The sequence below is a fragment of the Syngnathus floridae genome, chromosome 9 (assembly GCF_059516105.1).
Source record: "Syngnathus floridae isolate MCC-2025c chromosome 9, RoL_Sflo_1.0, whole genome shotgun sequence".
Taxonomy (NCBI): Eukaryota; Metazoa; Chordata; class Actinopteri; order Syngnathiformes; family Syngnathidae; genus Syngnathus; species Syngnathus floridae.
Genome location: NC_142421.1, coordinates 13,408,820 through 13,433,266, shown reverse-complemented (window position 1 = coordinate 13,433,266; position 24,447 = coordinate 13,408,820). Strand labels below are relative to the sequence as shown.

Sequence of the window (24,447 nt, the reverse complement as noted above, 5' to 3'; positions counted from 1 at the left end):
AGGTAACCTCGTTATGCAGGGCAGCAGGCGTTGGAGCGCGAGCTGCAGCTGGCCATCCTAGCAACGGTGGTTGCGGTGGGCGTGGCGGGGACGGCGCTGAGTCGCCTGAAGACCAGCGTGATCCTCTTCTGGATCACAGAGGTCTAAATTTCCGACAACATGCTTTTCCCGCACGTTTGCGCGCACTGAGCAGCGACCCCCTGCTGGGCCTGCCGCCCGTGCTGCACTTCCAGGGCGGCGTCTGGGACCGCCGCCACCAAGGCGTCTGTCTACATGCAGCGCTTCCCCATCAAAACTTCGCCATGTTCTGCTCCCTGGCCGCCATCTTGTTCTTTGCTTTCCTGGTGTCCCGCCTGGTTCCCGCCACCTGGGACGTTTTCCGCGTCTTCCCGATGCCCGTCCCCGCGCCTCTGAGCGGGCGGGTGAGAAACGCTCCCGATCAAGATTCAAGAATTTTTATTCGCCATGTTTGGGTGTGCCAAACAAGGAATTTGACTTCGGTACATAACAGCCTCTGTTCAACATTTAGGTGACTAACAACACTCAGGACGTGTGAAAAATGACAAGTATTCTCAGACATCCCCTGATCTTAAACTCCCAGGAGGGCAAGGAAAAACTCAAAACTCCACTTTATTGATGAGATTGACGCACCAGAAAATGCGAGCACCCGTCCGCTCGCTCCCTCACGCGATTGATGGGTCAGCAAACAGAAACCACTCACGGCAATTAACTTTATTGGCAACTTTCATGTCCGTTTTGCAACTCGCTGTGAACCCCCCACCCCCATCCAATCCACTTTGAAGAGGGAGACTTCCTCCTTACAGACGTCAAATCAAGGAAGTAGGTGAACTGGCTAACTAGCACCTCAACACCAGTGCCCTGTGGGATGTCATCAAGGGTGGGGAGCGTGGCTCCCTCATCCAATCAACTTCCTCCTTACAGACATCAAGAAAGTGGGCGAACTCGCACCTCAATAGCAGCACCCTGTGATGTCATCAAGGTGGGGTGGGGTAGGCGTGGCTTAGTTGAAGAGAGGTTGTCTCCTACCCCAGAGGTTGAGGCCTCAGTCCCTGGCCATTGCCGTTGAGCAAGACGGCGAGCCCCCGGTTGCAGGTAATTTTTTTCGGACAAATGAATTCAGAAAGAAAAAATCACGACAACATGACCAAAATACAATTTATTTATATATGTGTAAGGGCGGAAAAAATGCATATGTGAGGACACACTGCCCCCCTTCCCTGTCCAAAAAAATAAAAGCGGTAAATAATGGAAACGTGGGGACACACTGCCCCCTTGCCTGTCCACAAACATTTCAATAAAGTGACGTATCCTCAGTGTCATTTCTCACATCCTCGCGATACGCCGGATCCATCTGCACCTACTTCACCTTACTTTACTTTACTTTTATTCTTTGCAACAACTTCTCACTCATAATTGAAAAATAAACATGCTAAAGCTGCTAGCTAACACATCTGGCCGTGTTGTCATCATCAGGGGACACAAGCTCGTTCCAAGTCGATCAAAACATCCCAAAATGTTTACACTGGCGGTCTGTAATCGAGAGGAAAATGGGGGGGGGAAATGAGGCAGCGTCAACAACGGGAAGAAAAGGCCCCAAATGTCGTCCAGCAACATTTGACCATAACGTCCTGCCGGCGCCTTTCACATTCGGTAGACGTCAACAATCGGCTGCCGGGAGGCAACCGCATCACATGGTCTTCTCGTTAAGCTCCGCCTTCTCGTCGCTGAAGTTGAACAGGAGGCTCTTGGCGCCGTTCTGCCAAGAGTACAGCGTCTCCATTGGCGTCTTCCCGTCCTGTCGTGCAGAAGGACACGTGAGCATGGTGCATGCAGGCTCACACGCGAGAAGAGCCATCCAAGCGCTTTGGGCGCATACGCACGCAGTTCTTGAGGTTCAGACTGGCGCCATACATCATGAGAAGTTTGATCATCTTGAAGCGGTTGATCCTCACCGCGTCGTGCATGCAGGTGTCACCGTCCTAACACGCACGCACGTGCACACACACACACACACACACACACACACACACACACACACACACACACACGTCATGTCAGACTTGCCGCCAACTTTGACTTTGGCACAACAAACTAATTTCAGAGCCAGAAGTTAGGAGAATTCATGTCGGACCCGAGTGTTCTCTCTGGACTAGGAGATTTTCTCTTGGGAGGGAGCCTTACTGGGGACCAGACTCTGTACCGCCTGATGGGAAAAGCGCCTGACTCTGGACCCAAACATTCACTTGCGCCTTCTGGGAGCAGATCCTCTCTCGAGAGCAAAGGTGTCCAAGTCTAGAGAGCCCCCCCCCCCCACACACACACACATGCAGACGGTTGTAGATGCAACCCGAGTGCAACACAGTGGATTCAAACCATCAGGCTCATTATCGGGCTTTCGCAAGGCTTGCTGACGAGCTGATCTTTTGAATCCGGGGCTCGGACAGCCCCGCTCGGGCCCCGCACCTCCTGCATCGGAAAAGCCTTCCGCTTAGGGTCGGGACTAGATGTTTTTCTTTGGCGAGCGCTCACCCTGTCTCTGGCATTGACGTCGGCGCCGCAGTGGATGAGGTACTCGGCGCACTGGAGATGTCCCGTCCTGACGGCCACATGTAGAGGGCAACTGTGCAGCTGCACATGACACAAAGCAAAGGACATTTGGAACGCCCGTTTCCAGCCAGCGGGCACCGGAGGCACATTAAGCTGCAATATGAGGTTGTTATGAGGTCAACAAAGAGAGCGTCTCAAGTTTGAAGGTTGCTCAGATTCAACAGTGCTGGAAAAGCCCGTTGGTGAACATCAGCTCTAATCTGAGTCACCGATTCAAGAGCTAGGCGAGAGGGCTACCTTGTCTCTGGCGCTGATCTTGGCGCCGCGCTGCAGTAGTAGTTGAAGGGCAGGAAGGCTCCCGCCTCTACAGGCCCAGTGGACCGCCGTCGACTCCAGCTAACACACACACACGCGCGCATGTGAGTTAGCAATTCCTTCCGCGACATCCCAACGTGACGGATCCACATCGGTCTCACTTTGTCCTTCCTGTCGAAGGTGGCGCCGGCGTCCAGCAACGCGCTCATGATCTCCACATGACCTTTGAAGGAAGCCTTGTGGAGGGCAGTCCTCTGGAACTGAGCACAAACACCCGCACGCTCGTCACTCTGAGAGAGACCAGTTAGAGCAGCGAGTGGAGAAAGGGCAAAGACACCGGCGGGCTTGGTGACCATATGTCACACTTCCAAATGAAAACTAGACCGACCCAGAGTCAACGAAGTCATGAGTGCCGAGCGGGGACGCAAGTGAAGTTGAGGCGCCAGCATCCGGACGCTGGCTGCGGCCTGCGGCAGCTCCTCGCAAGTGTTGCTAGTCAACGCGAAGTGGCAAGGTTCCAGAATATTTTTTTGGGTGTTCACCAGAACATTTCCAAATTGAACAATACAGCACGACCATTGAATTTTTCAGCCAGCAGCAGCAATTTCTACTCAAAACGCACTCATGAGCTGAGTGCTTTTCAAACTTTTCTCAAAGATGCTTTACTTGGAGTAGCGAGCAGCAACTAGAAGAGTGAAATTCAAACACAGGAACAGTTAAGTGCTCATCCAAAACCACAAAGAGCTTTTCTCTCATGTGTTCGATGACCACAATGTGCAAACAATAAAGAAAACTCCAGCGAGATTTAGTTTTCAACAACATCAAACATATTATCCTTATACTTAAACCAGAATGTATGGCGTTTGGACTTCAATGAATGATCCTTGCAGACCACTAGAGGGAGCACGTACCACTAGCCGCACTCGTGACTGGAGTAATTCTTGTCAGGGTTTTTCAGATTATCCTTATCGTATGATTATGTTGGAATGCAACCAGTAATAAATAACCTAGCTTGTCCCATCCTACACAAGGTCGTAAAACACCCCCTGATATGTTTTGACTAGAGGACAAGGGCTTTCTCTATTCAGTCCACTCTTACCCCCACCCTGTTTCTCTTAATAAAAATGCTCTTGCAGGAGCTGAGAGTCAGACCTCCATTCGAACATCGCTGTACGCACAGCGACGAATGGACTCTCCACCTGCAGGTGTCTAAAAGGACTTACTTGTCTCCCGCGTGGTTCTTGCAAAATCAGTTGGAGTGAGCGAATCTCTAACATTTTGGTGCCGAAACCCGGGATCCCTCATACCCGCTATCTGTCTGACGAAGAAGGACGTGCTGCATTGTCGACAAGCCAGCGTCCATGAGGAGGACCTGGAGAAGAAAGTCCTGGGAAGAGAATTCTTCGCTGGGCCAGCATCTTAGGTCTGCCTTCGTCTGACAGAGGTGGATTGACGGGACCCGGCAGTGCAACGAACCAGGGGACAAGTAAGTTAAAGGCCTGAAGCTATGAGATACGGCTTTGGTTTGTCCGAGCTATGAGATACGGCTTTGGTTTGTCCGAGCTATGATAGGCCTAAAAAAGCGCTTGAGTTTGTGTGATTGAGTGTGTGACTAAAAAGCAGTTCGAGCATTGATCCACGGCAATAATACAGGCTAGTAATCTGTTGAAAAGTCAATTTAAACCTGCATTGAGGATCCTCAAAGAAAAAAAAAAAATTGTAAAACCTTAATCTACTATAATTAAGATGGGAAATAAGAACGGTAAATCTCTTGCTCTGCTCTTCTTTGAGATGAGAGGTACATGGCAAGTAGATTTTTTAATTGTATGCAATATATGCCGAAGTGGAAGATAACGTATGGAGTAGAAGGAAAGTCGAAAGTTGAAGTGTGGAAGATAGTGGTTGATGTTTTGGAGGAGAATGTGGATAGGAAAACAAAGGGACTGAAAAGGAAAGGAAAAGAGAGAGAATTGAATTGTGCTAGACTGTGGTTGAAAGCTTCACAAGAGAGAAGAGAACAAATCCAAAAGACAAAAGATAGAAAGATGAAAAGTGATGAGTCTGCGACTATGTTTGTCAGGCCAGAAGACAATGAGGCCACAGTGCGCAGGCACACTGTCGCGGCCACGGCTCCAGCCGAAGCTGAAGGCGCAGCTCAAGCAGAGGAGCAAGAGGGGCCTTCCGCTCCTACACAAAACTTGTATCCAAGCTTAACAGACCTGCACCCTCCCCCATATAACAGCAAAAAAAGTCAGGGTCACATTATTAGAAGTCCTGTCCATCCAAGAAGTATGACAATGCTGTTTGTATGCCCAATGACAAATGACTAGAGATCAAATTGTGTGTGTACACTAAAGTTAAAATATGCAAATCAAGTGGTAAAGAAATACAACTTGCTTCTAGAAGATAAATAAAAAAAATTAGAATGTGCTGTCCTCGTGTGCGTGAGAGGGACCAGCTCATGATTGACCGCAGGAAATGGCCAGCCTGTGACGAATCTTTGGTGCTAGGACCTACCTTCCGCACGCGAGAGCTGTGCATGTGTGTGCGTATGTGTTAAATTGATGAAGATTGGCTAAACTTTTAGTATAAAGAAATTTGCTAGACTATTGTCTATTCAATTTACACCGCAGAACAGAACCAATTTTGACAGATAAAAATGAGAGGAAAAGAGAGAAATCTGTTCGCGAGCAGAACCTAATCCACACTAGTGCATGTTAAGTGTCGAGCCCACATGAGAAATTCGAAGAAGAAAAAAAAAAAACGACAGAACATGCTTTCAGGAATTGGAAGAAGCTAAATTGTGAATGTAAGATTTTGCAATGCTACATTAAATAGGAATAATTGATTGGTTGTGTTATAAGATTGTACAAAATTCTAAATGTAAACTAAATCTGAGAGATTGAGCGCTTCAAATTTAAAAACAAAGAAAAAATTCAGATTAATTTGCCAGTAGTTTTTTTTGGTTACGTTTTTTTTAGAATTGGTGGATTGTTCTACCAGGAACCTTGAGTTGAAAATGATATATGAATGTTGTGTGGTGAGCTTGGATGAATTGGGACCAATGTGATAGGAAGACTCCTTTTTCGCGACTGTGTGAGATGCATATGATGAGCATTGATGAATGATTGCCTGAATGAAAGGTTGAATGGTTGAAGTCGTTGGCGACTACTATGGAAAATTAGTAGAGCAACTTTGATGAAAGAGTGATTTTGAGCAGGTTGAATGTTAGAAAGAATTGGGACCAATGTGATAGGAAGACTCCTTTTTGGAGACTGTGTGAGATGCATATGATGAGCATTGATTAATGATTGCCTGAATGAAAGGTTGAATGGTTGAAGTCGTTGGCGACTACTATGGAAAATTAGTAGAGCGACTTTGATGAAAGAGTGATTTTGAGCAGGTTGAATGTTAGAAAGAAACACGTAGCTTTTGGATTGATAATTAACTAGAGAAAAAAACTGGAGAACCAGTAACACATGTAGAAGATGTGTGAACTGAGAAATTGAGAAGCGTTTTGGAAAGAAAGTCAAATTAAATGATAAATGATTAAGTAAAGAACGCATTCTCCCAAGAAGTTTGTCAAGGTGTGAGGCATGGGCGTTGCAAAGCCTCAAAAGGAGGGAGTGAGTAGGACAGATAGTGGAAGATAGTAATAATACAACACTTTATGACAATGAATTTTCAAATACATTTGGTGTTATACTGTGGTAATTTTTTTGTTCTGGTGTAGATAGGTTAGCAACACGAGAGATTTAGAGGTTCAAAAGAAAGACAGTTAAAAGAAAACATTTTTGATTTGGACAATTGCAGGCTAAAGAAACACGTAGCTTTTGGATTGATAATTAACTAGAGAAAAAACTGGAGAACCAGTAACACTTGTAGAAGATGTGTGAACTAAGAAATTGAGAAGCGTTTTGGAAAGAAAGTCAAATTAAATGATGATGGAATCGTATATAGTAAAGAACACATTCTCCCAGAAAGTTTGTCAAGGTGTGAGGCATGGGTGTTGCCAAGCCTCAGAAGGAGTGAGTAGGACAGATAGTGGAAGATAGTAATAATACAACACTTTATGACAATGAATTTTCGAATACATTTGGTGTTATACTGTGGTAATTTTTTTGTTCCGGTATCATGCAATGTATATCTCACTAGTAGGCGTAAGTGTGACTGAGTCATGTTTTGGGTCAGGTTCGTGAGGGATTGTTTCAGCCTTGGTCCATGAACGTAGACTAATTGGCACGAGACACATCTGGTTTCCATTAACAACTGACAAGATATGCACCGTGTAGAGTTGGGGAGGCTGACTGTGGGGTCATAGATCGTCCAGCAGCCCCGTGTGCGCCCACCCAAGTGAGGAAAGGAGTGCTTTCTCGTAAATAATCAGGAGATACGTATTGGGAGTAATCTGTTGGTGCTTTCTTTAAGACCCTTTAAATGGTTTTTTGGTGTGGATAGGTTGGCAACACAAGAGGTTTAGAGGTTCAAAAGAAAGACAGTTAGAAGAAAACAACATTTTTGATTTGGACAATTGCAGACTAACAGGAACATGAGAAAGATAAGAACTAAGAAGTAGGATCCAATTTCATTGGAGAGACTGAGAATTCACAGTACCATATTCTAAGTCACATTTTTGAGCAAGCATGACACAGTTAATAACATTTAAGAGGTCAAGACATATATCAGGGCTAGATGTGGAACGCAGACCTCGATGAGTTAATTTTCAATAATGATACTGAAGACAACGTACTGTCCCAATAAATTGGAAGTATAGATAAAATGTAGCTCAAAAATAGGATGAGTTGCAGGATTTACAATATAAAAACGAGACCGCTGTTATTAGGAGAATTTGAAGTTTGGTAAACAAACGTTACCAGCGAATTGATGACACCAGCTACATTTGGAGATAGTCTTACTAGTTTGATGTCCCAGCCTGTCATTCTCAGTGTCAGGGTCCCTGAAACTCGATCCGAGACTTCGCCTGCAGCCGTGAACAACTACAAAATGGTGCCTGGCTCTGAAGCACCTTTGACCTTTGGCGAAGGGCAAGAAAAGACTGCTGTTGTGCTTGGAGGGGGACAAGTACACTCCGGAGGAAATACAACATCTCCGGGGACGGAAAAGACAGTAAAAAGCGGAGGAACTCACAATGATGAAAATGGACTCATTTGAACAATGGACTCATTCAAGAGTGATGGATGGGGTCGCTCTGAAGCAACAACAAAAGAACACCAACTTGAGAGGGTGAAGTCCGGCAAAAAGATATGGACTTGGACTGTCCGACGACTAAATCGCACTCCTTGCTACGGCATTACCAAACTTGGTGGAGCTTGGTTCAAAGTGGAAGGGAGGTTCATTGTGCACTGAGTTTGACAGAACTGAGATTTGATAAATAAAAAAAAAGAAAAACATTGAAAAATACGTAGGGCGACAGAGAAAAGCATTATAATCAAAGATTTGGATAAAACAAATAGGCTAAAACGGTAGGAAACAAGAGCAAGATCTGATATTTTGGCTCATCAGGCTTGAGAAGTAGAGGTCGAGTTATATAAATTTTAGAACAGGACATTTGGCAGTCAGGAGGAAGCTAGGTTGCTCAATGTACCTACTCAGTACAATAGTAACGTTTTTTGTACCACAGTGGAGGTTGGATGGTCAGAAAGTTAGGTACGTTCAATTTTTGACATTCACACAATCATGTATAGGAGTCGCACAAGGCGACAGTTAACAAGACAATGACTGCAATAGGGGCCACCTACGACTGCACCGACATGAAAAAGTAGAGGCGAGAGAGCAGAGTATGGGATTATATACTAAAACGTCTGCTATACAGTTACCAATAGGAGATTCTATCAAAAGAAGCTACATGAGAGATGGATTAGAATCCCTTTGTCTGTGTGTTCTGTGTTCGTGCGTACTCTGTAAAGTTGTGACAGTCTGTTGTCGTTCGTCTGAACTTTATATGCCGTTTTGTGTACATATGTGTGCGTGCAGATGTGTGTGTGTGTGTGTGTGTGTGTGTGTGTGTGTGTGTGTGTGTGTGTGTGTGTGTGTGTGTGTGTGTGTGTGTGTGTGTGTGTGTGTGTGTGTGTGTGTGCGGGCGTGTGAGGAGAAAGAAGGCATGGATAAGAAAATCTCTTTTAAAATAGGAGGCAATAAATGGGAAAGCCCCTGTCATAAGTAGTCTTTGGTTAGAGGGAATCATTAGGAAGTGTTCAAACTCTTCCCGCAAACACTCCTATTTGCCAGTTAAATCGGCACTACAATTGACTACGAGAGTTGCAAACAACAGATGAAGAGCAGTCCTTGGCAGATTATATGATCAGGACGCTCAAACTGTGTCAAAGACAAATTTACTGCCGCTTGATCTTTCCTCCTCACAGGTCGACAACCCCATCAATCCATGGGAGGAGTTGGATATCAACACCGAGCTGTCACAATCGGTGATGCCGACCCATCCCGCCCTGGACTTGCAGACGGTGCCTATGATGAACTCTTCTGGGCAAATCTCAATTTGACTGTTAGAGGATGAACAATGCCACAAGTGGCCTACACAGAGAGACCAGCTGGAGTGAATTACACATGTTACATCCAAGGTAAGAGGACCCACAAATGCATTAACGACGACTGTTCTCCAGGAGGAAACTGGATGGGAGCTTTGGACATCACCGCTGTGTGCCAGGATGAGAGAGCCGTTTTCAAGGTGTAGGGGCTCTACTACCAACATGGCTGCACCATTGGATGGGACCTACTTCGTCCAGAAGTTCAGAAGCACTGCCTCACCTGCATCCTATGAGTGCACGTGCCTGTTCAGAACGGATCATGATTTTGTGGTCACAAGAGTTGTCCGATGCTGCCTGCCAACTGGACACGAGTGTGTGCGCCAGTGTGAGTGACAGACCACACCTACAGACTAGAACATCATCAGCTGACGATACCACGAGTACATATACGTACAACTTCTTAGACGTGACAGATGTGATAATGATAATGAAACGTGGATTGCGTAGATGCTGTTCTGTTGAGCATGTTTTACAAAAACTTGTTGATTTGACCATCAAAAATGCTTCGCAAGTAATGGATACAATAATGTACTGTTTCTGTGTTTTTCTTTTTCTTTTTTTATTGATAGCATTCTGGTCGCCTAAGGCAGAGGGACCGTGTGAGACTTTTCCTGCTAATAACATCTGCCCAGCAGGTTTTTCGCTTGCACAATAAGTTTGATCTGGGGTATTGAGGGTAAACGTCATCTTCACTGGAAATTGTTGCTATCATTGTTTGTTGTTTTTTATTTTTACTATTCTTCTTTCTTCGTTATATTTTCTTGCTTGCCTTTGTTGTTTGGGGTGACATAATCATATGATAAAACAGGAGGGAGATGTCAGGGTTTTTCAGATTATCCTTATTGTATGATTATGTTGGAATGCAACCGGTAATAAATAACCTAGCTTGTCCCATCCTACACAAGGTCGTAAAACACCCCCTGATATGTTTTGACTAGAGGACAAGGGCTTTCTCTATTCAGTCCACTCTTACCCCCACCCTGTTTGTCTTAATAAAAATGCTCTTGCAGGAGCTGAGAGTCAGACCTCCATTCGAACATCGCTGTACGCACAGCGACGAATGGACTCTCCACCTGCAGGTGTATAAAAGGACTTACTTGTCTTCCGTGTGGTTCTTGCAAAATAAGTTGGAGTGAGCGAATCTCTAACATTTCTGATCCTCATTTCTCACGTAGCAAAACTCACGTGGTCAACGGCATCGGGGTTTCCTCCCTCGTTAAGGTACTTGTGCACGATGGCCATCTTGTTGTCCACGGCGGCAGCGAGGAACAGCGGTGCTTCCACCGTGTCGGGCTGTGAGGCATCAAGACGGCGTCACGCTCGCACGCGCCCACGGCAACGGCGGCGCTTTGCTTGCCACGGACAAAGTTTGTCTCACCAGCATCTCAGTGGACGGCACAGACTTCCTGCAGACAGGCACCTTCTTCTGGCGTCTCCTCTTCCTCAGCTGCAAGATGTTGAACAGGTCGTCCACCGTCTCCAGACGCAACCGTCCGCATTTGTCCATCTGCAACATGGTCCATCACCTTCACTTGATACCCTTTTGATAATTTAACCTTTATGCAGCCAGGTCAGGCCATTGAGGACAGACATTGACTTGCAAAGCCCGCGGGCTGCAGACAGCGGAATATTCTGAAGAAATGGGGTCGAAATACAAAAAGTCCTGCCTAGCTACAAAAACAGTTATGCTCAAACCTCATTGAATAAAGTACATAAGCAGACAAGTACGTATCTTCACATATTAAATCAATAAAAGAAACATTTTAAGCATATAATTATACATACACACCAAATCAATAAAGAGGACATAACTAGACATTTTTGATAGGTGGTAATGACAAAGATTTTTATAACTTTAGGATCTGATATGTATTTCTGTGCACTTTGAAATAACAAATGTTTTTTGATACATTGCCTGAATAGCTTAATGACCCTTAAGGAAGTGTTTAATGCATGCCTGATGATTTTCTAAATCACGGACACTGCCAAAGTCGTTTAAAAATGTTCAGTACTTGATTATATTTTATGTTTTGATTGATGCTAGACGCCAGTTTTGGATTACTACTGAACGTTCTAGACAGAGGGAAATGTTTTGCCTAACAATGAAAAGATATGTGTCAAAAGATAGTGTCAAAAGAACAAACAAACAAATGCATGGTAAGTGGTGAGTAAGAACTTTGCATAGTCAGGTAACATTAACAAATTGATGATGTCACAGCCAAAAGTTCACATAATTCCGTACAAAATGACAAAATTGAAAGTATGATGAATGGGCGGTGTGCGACAGTGGGCGAAGTGGATGTATGTGCAAGAATGGTTTAGAGGAAGGACACTTGGATGTTAGGGTTTTCCAGGTTATCTTTATCATAGGATTATGTTGGAATGCAACAGGTAATAAATACCTTACCTTGTCCCCCTTATCACAAGGTCGTAAAACATCCCCTGAGATGTTTAGACTAGAGGACAAGGGCTTTCTATTCAGCCCACTCATACCCCCACTCTGTTTCCTCTTAATAAATATCCTCTTGCAGGAAGGAGAGTCCAGAGCTCTATTTGAACATCGCTGCACGCACAGCGACGAATGGACTCTCCACCTGCAGGTGTCCAAAAGGACTTACTTGTCTCCCGTGTGGTTCTTGCAAAATAAGTTGGAGTGAGCAAATCTCTAACATTGGAGATAAAACCGGTAGAGGTGCCAGAGGAAGAGCAGCAGGAGGAAAACAACCAAGAACCCGGCCAAAGGTAATCGCGAAGGCCGAAAGACGGGATGGAAAACAACAGCCCCCACACACACCGAATCGCCCATAATCAGCACCCACCCCCACGGAACCAGCTCTCATCGAACCAGCACCCACTCCCATGGAATCAAACCTGCGAACTTGCCACACATCCTGAGTCCACCCATCAAACTTGGCCCACACTGGCATGTGCAACTGAATATAAGCTGACCAAAGAACCTTGAACGTTGCCTTTTCTGAATAGAGACTTTCTGCTCTTGAGCATTGCCGCACGAAAAGCCCAGCGCTGTATTGTACTTTCCTGAAAACAGAGCTTTCTTAACAAGAATTGTGATTGAACTCAGCTAACCTGTGTAAGTCTAAATTTTGTTTCGGTGCCTTAGCCTTTTCCGAAAACTGAAGAAATAAAACGAGCACGCAGTGAGTAAATTGGATAACAGGTGATTGGCTATGGCATTGGTGCTCAAATGGGGGTACGTGGAGGTACTCCAGGGGGTACGTGAGATTTTTAAAAAATATATAAAGGTATTAAAAAAAAAAAAACCAGCAAGCCTGATTGTCTTGAGAATTAGTTTACAAATGTATGTTTTATATTCAGTATTCAATTTTAATCCTTAAAAAACTGACTCTCCACAAGCAGTTACCTGCGGTTCCCTTGACGACGCACTGTAACAAGGAGATGTGGCTAAAGCGTAGCAGCGATGCTGCTGTTGAAAACACGGAGAAACAAGTAAAAATGAAGGCAAAACCAGAGCCGATCGTACATGGAAGACTATTGTTTGATGGGATTTACGTCCACAAGTTGTAACCCACCCAAAACGCTGTGCTTTTTTGCGGGGAGAAATTAGCCAACGCTAGCATGAAGCCGGCACATCTCCAGCGGCATCTCACCACAAAACACGGATGCCACTGGAGTTCTTCAGGAGGAAACTTTCTGACTTCAAGTCATCCCAAGACACAATGCGAAAAGCCTCCACTACATCAGCCAAAGCCCTGGAGGCTTCTTATGCGGTTTTTTTGCTCGTTGCTAAAGCCAAAAAACCGTTCACCATAGCTGAAGAGCTGCTGCTCCCCGCTGCTGTTGTATTGGCCGAAACTATGCTAGACAAAAAAATCTGCGGATACATTAAAAACGGTGCCTTTATCTAATGACACCGTTTGCCGCAGAATAGACAAACTGGGTGCTGACATTGTCGAACAAGTTGCGGGAAAACTTGGAGACTCTTTTTCACTCCAGCTGTATGAATCCACAGATGTCAGTGGGAATGCACAGATTGTTGCTTTTGTGAGATACATTGAGACTGACGACATTTGTGAACACATACTTTTCTGCAAAAGTCTGGAGGGGAGAACAACCGGAGAGGACATTTTTAATGTTGTTAACGCATTTTTCTCTGAAAATGGTATCAGCTGGAAATCCTGCAGCAGCGTGTGTACAGATGCGGCTGCATCAATGACGGGCAGTGCGAAAGGGCTCATTGCGCGGATTAAAAAGGAAAATCCCGAGATTAAGTGGACTCACTGTGTGATTCACAAGGAAGCGTTAGCGTCCAAGAAAATGAGCTCCGTGTTGCATGATGTTTTGAACGACAGCATCAAAGTGATCAACTTCATCAAGTCAAGGCCGCTTAATGCACGTTTGTTCCGCCGCCTCTGTGAAAAAATGGGAGCTGAACACACGCAACTCCTCCTGCATACAGAAGTGCGCTGGCTCTCTCGAGGGAAGATACTCAACAGGCTGTCGGAGTTACGAGCTGAAGTGCACACCTTTCTGACAGAGCATGAATCTCCCCATGCCACCTTGTTCGAGAACACGGACTGGCTTGCAAAGCTATGCTATCTGGCAGATATATTCAACAAACTGAACGAACTGAATGTGTCAGGGCAAAGACACCAGCATCCTGAACCTGTATGACAAGGTGGGTGGTTTCCTGAAGAAAGCAGAGCTGTGGAAAAGGCCATGTGGTCAGGAGAATTTCACCTGCTTTCCTCAGGTGGATGCTTCTCTCTCCAATGAAGATGTGGAGACAGCTCCAGTGAAGTTAGTCATAGTGGGACATTTGGCTAACTTGATAAAGGGCTTTCATTGCTACTTTGCTGACATGGAGGAGAAATCTGCACAGCTGAATTGGGTGAGAAACCCATTTCTCTTGTCTGAAGCAAAGAGAAGCAAGCTTCCTGTCACTCACCAGGAAAAACTGATGGAAGTGGCATCTGACCAGATGAAGTTTGGCGCATCCACTCTCACACAGTTTTGGGTGTGTGTGAGGCAGGAGCACCCTGAGCTGGGACAGAAAGCTTTGGAGCAGTTGCTGCCCTTTGCCTCCACATATTTATGTGAGACCTCCTTCTCTGCAATAACTGTGATCAAAACAAAGCAAAGAAACAAACTGAGCCTGGAGAAGAACTTGATCACTGCAGTTGCCTCCCTGCCACCAAGGATGACAAAGATCCTCAGTGAGGTACAAGCCCATGTTTCTCACTAAAATGTAGTATGAGTGCAACAGACTCATTCAAGCTTCAAGACTGTTCAATGCTTGTTCAATGCTTGTCAAATCAAAATCAAATGTTCATTGCAACTATTCAATTTTAAGAGAAAAAAAGTTTCATTTTTTTATCCCAAAGGAGGTAAAGTTGATTATTTTTTATGAGCAAATCTTTATCTATTATTAAGTTATCAATTTATTTTGTAAACAAGATATTATTTATTTATAATTAAGTTAATTTATTTTGTGGACACATTCTAGTTATGTATATTTTTATTTCCTTGCAAGAGATTATTACAAGAAAGATTAATATAAATTAGCAGTGTTCTGCATACAGTATTTGAGTTTTGAAAGGGTTTATGCCTTCTTGGTGGTCATTGTTTAGTGTTTATTTTTTTTGTTTCTATATGCATTGTTTGAAACAAATGTGTCTGTTAGGTACATTGTTTAACTTTAATAAATCAAACACTGATGGCACAATCCTGTAACTCTTTCTTTTCGAGCAGAAATGTGTTGCGCTGGTCAGGGGGTACCATCCATCCATCCATCTTCTTCCGCTTATCCGGGGTCGGGTCGCGGGGGCAGCAGCTTTAGGAGGGACTCCCAGACTTCCCTCTCTCCAGCCACTTCATCCAGCTCATCCCGGGGGATCCCAAGGCGTTCCCAGGCCAGCTGAGAGACATAGTCTCTCCAGCGCGTCCTGGGTCGTCCCCGGGGTCTCCTACCGGTGGGACATGCCCGGAACACCTCCCCAGGGAGGCGTCCAGGAGGCATCCTGATAAGATGCCCGAGCCACCTCATCTGGCTCCTCTCAACGTGGAGGAGTAGCGACTCTACTCCGAGTCTCTCCCGGATGACCGAGCTTCTCACCCTATCTCTAAGGGAGAGCCCCGACATCCTGCGAAGAAAACTCATTTCGGCCGCTTGTATCCGGGATCTCGTTCTTTCGGTCACGACCCATAGCTCGTGACCATAGGTCAGGGGGTACATGGCTGAAAAAATATTTCAAAGGGGGTACATCACTGAAAAAAGTTTGAGAACCACTGGGCTATGGCTTTTGCCGTGAGGCGCGGATAGCGCGCTTCCTAAATTGTGGACCAAATCCAACAATTCATAAATCAAGACATCTATAAATATTCAAAGAGAAATAAACCAGTATTAGCAACTTATTGTTGCCAAGCACGCCCGGACTGACCATCGGGAGAACCGGGAGTATTCCCGAAGCGCCGGCCTAGGATTGGCCTGCTGGCGTCTCTGCGTCACTTTTTTCTCTGCCGGTGCGGCGGTTAGCCTATCAGAGACACTAGCCAGGCCACTCGGGCCAGGAGCATGTGAGGAGGGAAAGACGATTGGTTTATATCAATTAACACCATCCCCCACAGTCCGTATCAACCACACAGAGCGCGTGTGGAGGAAGGGGTGTTTTACTATGTCAGGTGCCGGTGTTCAGCCCCCCCCCCACCCCCACCCCAAACACACACACACACGCACGCACACACGGTGCCATTAAAAACTGTGTGTGCCCGCGCTGTATGCATGCTAGTTTGTGTTGTGTGCATATGTGCCGCTGCCATGTAATAAGGCTGTCCCTCTGTTGATTTATTCTTAGATTTAGTTCTAGTTGATTTTGTAAGTTGAAGAGTCATTTGTTAGTCTTTCTTACTTGCACATTCCTCTAAACTTTGTAACTGACCCTGGCTAAATTAATATTAAAATATATGTCTGTGTTTCCTATGCAAAGGTGGAAATATTGCCAATTTTGGTGCTTCAGACAGTAGGCCCAGAACTAGATCAGAGCAGCTGACAGGTAAAGAACAGACAGTCATCTATCAATGCATGGGATTGAATTGGCTATGACTATGCATGAAACATTTGGAGAAAAAAAAGCACATATTTATTTATATTTATTTCTTTTGATATTGATTAAATGTGTTCTTGTCAATAATATAATTATCATGCTGATTGTTCTGACACTCCCAGCAGATGCAGAGTATACTGGCAAGACAAGTCGAGGGAGCAGTGCAAGGGAAAGGCCAACTCAGGACACAGACAGTCAGACTCAGAGACCTTTTGATTATTTTGCTCGCCCTCATTCTAGAGATTTTGATTTGTTTTTCCGGTACCACCCACAACAAAACCCAAAGAATGATTGTGTGCATGTGTGCGTGCACAAATGCATTTTGCTTGTGCCCATGCATTTAAGTGTTGGTGTGAACATGCACGTGTGGGCAAGGCCAGGGTGGCCCTTGTTACATAACTCCTGGCTTGAAAAAATCTCCCAGTCCTGCCCTGTTGCCAAGTATTCAACTAAGCAACCATTTTAATTTCCACTCGTGTAGCATAATGTGAGCACAGCATCACCACAACACATTAAAATTATTCCATATTTTATATAAAAAAAAATAGCCCAAAAAAATATTAGAATTAGCAGTAACATCAAAAACTCTGATTGACTTTATCTTGAGTGTATCATTTGCATATTTGAATTACTTTGGATCCAGAACACATTATTTGCACTGCATGAGTAGAACTGTTTATTTTATTTAGCGTTTAACTAGAATCAGCAAAGGATTGGTATCAACAACATTGGCAATTTTTTTTCTTCATCAAAAATTTGCTCAATGTGTCATTGAAGTACTGTGGTGCGCCTGAGGGCGGCGCCCCAACAACAGCAAACAACCTCATCAAGTTGACGTCCACTCAACGTTTCCATCGATTCCGCATCACAGCACAAAGATGCTGTCTTGTTGCCACTCTCAGCCATGGCAAGCGTGCGTTCATGCGTGTATGTGTGTGTGTGTGTGTGTGTGTGTGTGTGTGTGTGTGTGTGTGTGTGTGTGTGTGTGCGTGTGTGCGTGTGTGTGTGTGCGTGCCTGTGTGTGTGTGCGCACTCACATTGAGGGCCACCACGCTGACCTCGTCGTGCACGCCACCGCTGTCGTCATCCGACAAGTCGCCGGACAGCGGCTGACATTGCGAGCGGAGCTCGCCTCCTTCATCTCGCTTCTTGTACTGGCTGTGGTGGACGCTGCTCTCGTTGACCTCTGACCTCTTTTCGCTCACCTGCACAAGGGAAGACAAGTGTCACTCTGAAGCTTAGTTCTCAAATGCACGTGCGCACGCTGACCATTTGCTGGACGCTGTGCAGCCCCATCTTGCTTCGGTGCGATCTGTCTGCCTGACCCGGCCCGCATTTGTCTCTTATAGCTGCCGGCCGCCCCGCCCACACAGCCGTCACGGATGCAGCCTGTGCATGCCAGGCCGAGGTCTCACTCTGTAAGGAAATCCTCCTCTGGGCCATAAGGCATCCCATAATATGTGTGTGTGCGAGCAAGCTGATCCGCCCGCGCTCCCCTCAAATGGAAGCCACTTGATGACATAAACTGCAATCTCGGAATGACAACACCCGAATTTGATGGACTTGGATTTTGTCTGGACGTATGAATGTATTTGAAGGGGAACCTCTGTTTTTGTTTAAAATATGAGAACGCATCGAATTCAATCATTCTGCGTGAGCTCAACATTGAATCGTCTTTCAGTGGACAGACCGCATTTACCAAGCATACAGACACCTTTGTAAAATGACTCTCCAAGTGAGCCAGCTGTATTGGTTCGACCTTGTCTACCTAGATGCTGCTCCGAAATGCGCACACACACAGTGCTCACATGTCGCGTTTTCAGAGATGACAGGACAGGCCGGGAGTTCCTGGAACATTCCTCTTGTCTGATTCGTGCAAGTGAGTCACGGCGGCCAACGTAGGCCATCTTTGGCCTCCAGACAAGTAACCTGTGTAATGTGATGATGTCATCACTGACAGGCAGGAGGACAAAATAGTGGTGATTGGGGGAGTCGCCGATGGTGTAGGGGTACACTTGCCTGTCTTGTGTGCCAACACCGTGAGTTCAATTCCCACGCGTACGTGCGTATGTGTGTGACAAAAAAAGCTACTTAAAAAGAAGCGGTGACGGGGAGAGTTGCTGATGGTGTAGGGCACTTGCCTGTCTTGTGTACCAATGCCGTGAGTGCGATTATCGCATATGACGGTGTGTATGTGTATGGCAAAAAAAAAAAAGGCTGTGACATGCATCGTCGTGAGCCGCGTCATCGTGAACCGCGTTGCCGTGATCCGCGTCATCGTGAACCACGTCGTCGTGAACCGTGTCATCTGCTTTTTATTGCGAGTGAGTGGCAACTGCATTGGCCATATTGAAAGGCGGACGGAAGGGTGGCTTCCTGTCATGAGGCGGAAGTTTGCGGGTGTGTTTTGTATGCTCGCAGGGGGCCATCAGAGAGCACAGACGAGACAAAGACTGCTTTGGCTCGAACAGCAGGCCGCAACCCAAATAGAAGCTCAAAGTCGCCCTCAGGTGCGCAAACGTGTGAAAAGTTCACCGAAAGCAAGAGTTGGACATGTTCTGATCTGAAACAACTAAGCGTCATGTGAGTGGCGCCCAGCCCGTCCCGGCGCTCATAAAATGCAAAGATGGCGTGTCGCGTGAGATGACTCGGATGACTCCATCCTCCCCTGGAAATGTACTAATATTAGCCATGCTAATCCTTCCATCATCATGTTTGTATTGCTGTCACGTTGAGAGGCGCTGACCCCATTGCAGGCTCGCCTCGCATGTGGGACGCTACGGCCCGCAAACAAGTTTGCGCCCGACACCTGCTCCAGCCAACTTCAGTTGGAGCGGACCGGGCCCGACGCAGTTCTACCTTGACCAGATAAGCTCGAAATAACCTCTGCTCCAAGACAAGATTTGCATTTGTCCATGATTGTCGATATTGTTGCAAATTGTCTCTCCCGTGAGCAGTCCGCCTGCGCCAAAAGCCATTTGAGCACAACTCGGCACCTTCTCTGAGCATCGCCACCAGCTTGGGAAAATGCAACATGCAACCTGCATCTGCTAAATTCAGTTGTCGATCTTCATCAGCTCAAAAACATACTGAAACAAATCTGGAAACAGACGGCACCTTTGCCCTTCTTGAAAGGATTAAAAAATGACTAGATTTTTGTTTGACACGAAAGGGCATCCAATGAGAAATGGACCCGCTGTTTTTTATTTTTTATCTTTATGTGAGCCGAGTGCAGGCATGTTGGGGGCAACTTTGGAGCGCCTTTTCATAGGCTTACTTTATGTGGAGAATCAAGGACAGCAGCTGCTGGTGTGTTGGGGAGGGGGGGCTGGCAGAATGAGGTCACCCTCATTGCTGGCCGCTCGTCCCTTTGCCAATCCCCTCCAAATAAACACACGCATCATCACTTCCGGCGTGGCAAAACACGCAAGACTCCAGCTGAGTGTTTTAGTTGTCGGCAGATTGATGGCGTTGATGCATACGCGCACAAAACAAAACGTGCGCATCTTGTTTCAGGCCAACGTCTCCTCAGAACGGGGGCAAAGCTTGAGTGCCGCCGCCATCCAGGGGCACACCTCTAGCGTGTTTTTGCTCGGCTTTGGGTTCAACATCAGTGTGGCTTTTGAGCAGAGAGCTAGCTCAGAGCGCCTCCCAAATGACTTTTGGGTTTTTTGCAGACTAGGCGACAGGAGGGAGCCGACGCTCGGGCCAGAACGGAAGGCAGATCGGCCTACAACCCTCGGGTGGCTTTGCTGCCCCGTGACGAAAGGCCTTCTCGGAGGAGACCCTCCCTCCCCCTTGGTCATCCTTGCAAAAATCGTATCGTAACAATAAAATAAAACATTTTTCACAAACGCCAAGCGGTAATCTGACTGTACGTTCTGACCCGTCCGTCACGTGCCGCTTTGCTGAGTCGAGGGGAGCTAGCGGATGGAGGGCGCCCTCTTGGAGCGGCCGCGTCTAAATGCAGACCACGGCATGGCATATACACAGCGCAGCGCGTATAAATAGATGTCAATCCAAATGCGGCAAGGTCACAAATAACAAGAAAGGACGGATACAAAAAACAGGACGGAGGGAACAAGATGGGCGCAGCATTCCGACGACATTCCTGCATGGTGACGGCGAGCCCGACAGCTGCCGTCATCAACGGCAAACTGCGACTCAACTTGCGCACATGCCTGGCGTGCCTCGGGGTCAGCGGCGTACTTGTGGCGACACCCTTAAAACTGCTGCCTTAAAAACGGGAGCGACCTACCCACGGGTCCATTTGACATCACTTTCAATTTTGGGGCTTGTTTCCCACCAAAAATGGCAGTTGACAAATTGACAGTCACAGCCAACTACTTGTACAAACGCTGCGGCTTCAGATGTGAGCCAATGAGCAGTCTCAAAATTTTGTCAGTTTTCTGGGTCTGTCCAATGTTTGACCCAAACTGGGCTGTTTTTAACCGGGCATTTTTTTCTATGTCATGATTGAAGGCTGATCCGAGTGAGAACGCTGCGACGGGAAAAGGGGGCGTAAACGTGAATTTGGCGCATGCACTCTACTGCCCTCCTAGAACGTACCGCAACAAAAGGTGTTATGACACTGCAAAGTACTCTCTACATATTTGAATATGTGCCTGACAATGATCAGCATTCATGTGAGCTTCACTGTTCAACCGTGTGTGCGTGTGTACCTGTGTGTGTGCGTGCGCGCGTCACACAATCAACATGCGCGTCCCAGCAGCTTGTCCCGCCCACAACGGCTCTCGGCAGCTAGCTTGCTGAGCCGAGTTGAGCCGAGCGGAGCCGAGCGGAGCCGAGTAGGTAGAGGCCCCAAGTTCCGTGTTCTGCGTCCCATGCAGCGCGAGACGACGGCGGGAGGAACACAAGCGAGCGAGCATCCGGTTTGAGGCAGGAAGCGACGAGGAAGCGAGCTTGACGATCAGAGGTGATATTTTTTCTGACTTTTTTTCTCTTCGCTTCCGGACATTACCAGCCCCCCCCCCCCCCCCCCCCCCCACACACACACACACACACAGATACACGTACACATGTACTGCCACACGCCCCGCCTTTTTTAAACCCCGCCCACCTTTCCTTCGTCGTTTCCAGGCGTCCTTTCAAACGTTGGTGACGTCACACTGCCAACTTTTCCGGTAAGATCGCGTCGTCGTGGGACCGAGCGGCGACACGCACGCAGGCTCGCGCCGTGCGCGCATGTCGTTCGCCTGTCGATGTTATAGTGGCACACATCTATCGACACGTGCACACGCCCACAATCACGTACGGTGACAGTGAGTGACGCGCACGCACACAATGACGTGATGGGAGGTGTGCGCGCGTGCTGGGGCGTGTGCGTGTGAGGCTTGCACGCTTGTCAGTGACGTCTTTGAAATCCTCACACAGCAGGTGGATCACTTCCGGTTTGAGACTTAAGGTGGGGAGCTACACTGTGGGAACGAGAACCAATGTTTGCTTGCAAGCACCTTCCCGTTTCAAAAATGTGAGTGGGCCACACCTCCTTTTTCGGTGTGTTTGTGTGTCTTGTCTGGTCGCAGCATGGCGCTATGGAGAGGGAGCGGTCGGCCCCTCACGGAGTGACCGTGCCTTTTGCCAATGCTTGGGAAGGACAACGAGAGCAGTCGTCGGACGTTGCCGTGGTGGTGTGATGTGATGGCAACACGCCGACGTGGAGCGGGACTTCACCTACTCACCCTTTGACCTTCATTAACGTGCATTGGAGGCCGCACTCACAAAAGCTACCCCCATGGCCGCCGGTGGAAGGACACACCGAGTGCGAGACTTCAACCGTTTCATCACCTGCTACCTTTGCAGAGGTTACCTCATCAAACCGACCACCGTTACCGAGTGCCTGCACACCTGTAAGTCGCCGCGCTCACTCCGTGGCCCAAGCTTGTTGGCACGTGACCCATGCATGTGCGTGCTTGGGTGTCTCCTCAGTTTGTAAGAGTTGCATTGTACAGCACTTTGAGGAGAGCAACGACTGTCCCAAATGTGGCATCCAGGTCCATGAGACAAACCCCCTGGAGATGCTCAGGTCAGAGCACTTTCTCCTCTCATCTCATGCTTCCTGCGTCTTCTCATTTGACTTTCTGTCTTTCCATCTTGCATTGTCTTCTCCTCACCCTCTTTCTGTTTTGACCCACCCTCTTGCCCCGGGTCACCGATTGTGGCCGTCAGGGTCCGCTGTCCTGCCTGTTTTCCCGCGCGCCTCCCCACCGCAGCACACCTGATCGGATCATCGGCAAGATCATCCTTTGAATCAAGAGTGCTGCAGTGGGGAGAATAGGCGGGACAGTGGACCCGACGACCCCAGTCGGTGACCCCTGCAGTCTGGCTCCTTCTTTTGCTTGTCTCGTTGAACTTGCTGTCCTCTCAACTCTCATCTGGACTGCCTCCAGGTTGGACAACACTCTGGAGGAGATCATCTTCAAGTTGGTTCCGGGCCTCCGAGAGCGTAAGTGCCGTGTTCGATGGCGGCTTCGACACCAACCAGGCTGACTTCATTTGTGCTGTCCAGAGGAGGAGGAGCGGGAGCTGGCATTCTGGAGGAACACCCAGTGCAGCCAGAACCTCACAGGTATGTGTGTGTGTGTGTGCGTGTGTGTGTGTGTGTGTGGGGGGGGGGGGGGGGGGGGGGGATGATACCAGGCAACGACATGCTCATCAGGCGAACCACTCATCGCTTGTTGGAGTGAGGACGTTTGAAAAATGTCTCTTTGCGGCAGCCGATGCAGGGACGGGGCTTCCTGATGTGACCGTTGCCGCAGCCGCCACCGACTACCACAGGAGCGACCCTCAGATTGCCATTTGTCTGGACTGCCTGCACAACTCGGGCCGCACCAGCGAAACCAGCGTCACGGTATTCGTGGTCCTGCGACATAAGCGGCCCACCGCCTCGACCTATTGTGCTGCATGGTGTGCACATACGTATGCGTTGGTTTGAGCGTGACACAATAAGGCTGTCTCGCGTATGTGTGTCAGGACCTGATGAAGAAATTCATCCGCTGCTCCAGTCGCGTGACGGTGGGCACCATCAAGAAGTTCCTCAGCCTCAAACTCAAACTGCCCAGCTCCTACGAGGTCATTAGCCTTTGTATTAGCATGAGCCGCTGCGCTCACCACGCTAACGTGTGTGAACGTGCGCCTGCCTGCCTGCCTGCCTGCCTGCCTGCCTGCCTGCCTGCCTGCCTGCCTGCCTGCCTGCCTGCCTGCCTGCCTGCCTGCCTGCCTGCCTGCCTGCCTGCCTGCCTGCCTGCCTGCCTGCCTGCCTGCCTGCCTGCCTGCCTGCCTGCCTGCCTGCCTGCCTGCCTGCCTGCCTGCCTGCCTGCCTGCCTGCCTGCCTGCCTGCCTGGCCGCCCGCCTACCTGCCTGCCTACCTGCCTGCCTACCTGCGTGCGTGCAGTTGGACGTGCTGTGCAACGGCGAGATCATGGGCGAGACCACACCATGGAGTTCATCTACATGACCAGATGGAGGCTGCGGGCCGACAACGTAAGGAGCCCTTTTGCCTTTCATGACATTTGCTGAGGTCATCTTCTGGCAGGCGTCATACGTTGGATCACGTGATATTTTGTGCTGCCGCGTACCATGTGACCTCCGTTATAAAATCAGTGTTTGTTTTTTGAAGGATGACATTTTGTGCCTTTTTCTGATGCTGTGTGCTTGTCTTATTTATCTTCTTGCCTCGTAGACATATCCCATGGTCCTGGAGTACCGACCGCGCATCGACTTTGGATGACGCGCCACTGCTGACAGGGTGGAGTGAAGATATTTTTGTAGCGTTCACACACAATGAAGAGTTTTTATGCTCCATAAAAATTATGATACAAATAATTTATATGTAGGCGTGTGTGCGGATATTTTTGTGCCTCAAACTTTGCTGATTAAATGTTTTTACTGTCGCTTGA

General features: G+C 47.6%; 2 protein-coding genes across 3 annotated transcripts; one reads left to right on the top strand and one right to left on the bottom strand.

Annotated features, from left to right (window-relative positions):
• Positions 1–1,162: 1,162 nt before the first annotated feature.
• Positions 1,163–21,517, bottom strand: LOC148393627 (uncharacterized). 2 transcript variants are annotated; one of them, XM_088384800.1, is made up of 10 exons: positions 21,211–21,517; positions 17,798–17,944; positions 17,566–17,733; positions 10,825–10,953; positions 10,632–10,739; positions 3,045–3,143; positions 2,866–2,964; positions 2,551–2,649; positions 1,902–2,000; positions 1,163–1,816 (listed from the first exon to the last, which is right to left on the bottom strand). In XM_088384800.1, exons 2-10 carry the CDS (start codon positions 17,822–17,824, stop codon positions 1,709–1,711), a joined length of 936 nt encoding a protein of 311 aa, XP_088240926.1. In that variant the 5' UTR covers positions 17,825–17,944; positions 21,211–21,517; the 3' UTR covers positions 1,163–1,708. The 2 variants fall into 2 exon arrangements, with proteins under 2 accessions (XP_088240926.1, XP_088240927.1); XM_088384801.1 differs by lacking the exon at positions 21,211–21,517 and having other exon boundaries at positions 17,798–17,962.
• Positions 21,267–24,447, top strand: pcgf5b (polycomb group ring finger 5b). Its single transcript, XM_088384802.1, is given in 11 exon segments — positions 21,267–21,464; positions 21,629–21,953; positions 22,075–22,398; positions 22,478–22,574; positions 22,939–22,994; positions 23,058–23,117; positions 23,266–23,399; positions 23,522–23,620; positions 23,943–23,967; positions 23,970–24,031; positions 24,231–24,447. Coding segments are annotated over 9 exon segments (696 nt in total). The 5' UTR covers positions 21,267–21,464; positions 21,629–21,953; positions 22,075–22,283; the 3' UTR covers positions 24,279–24,447.

Coding starts and splice junctions, on each gene's coding strand:
- LOC148393627 (XM_088384800.1), bottom strand. CDS start 17,824: ATGGGGCTGCACAGCGTCCAGCAAATG. Junction 10,740..10,824: donor TGCCGTCCACTGAGATGCTG/GTGAGACAAACT, acceptor GATGCCTCACAG/CCCGACACGGTGGAAGCACC. Junction 2,001..2,550: donor ACGTCAATGCCAGAGACAGG/GTGAGCGCTCGC, acceptor CGTGCGTGTTAG/GACGGTGACACCTGCATGCA.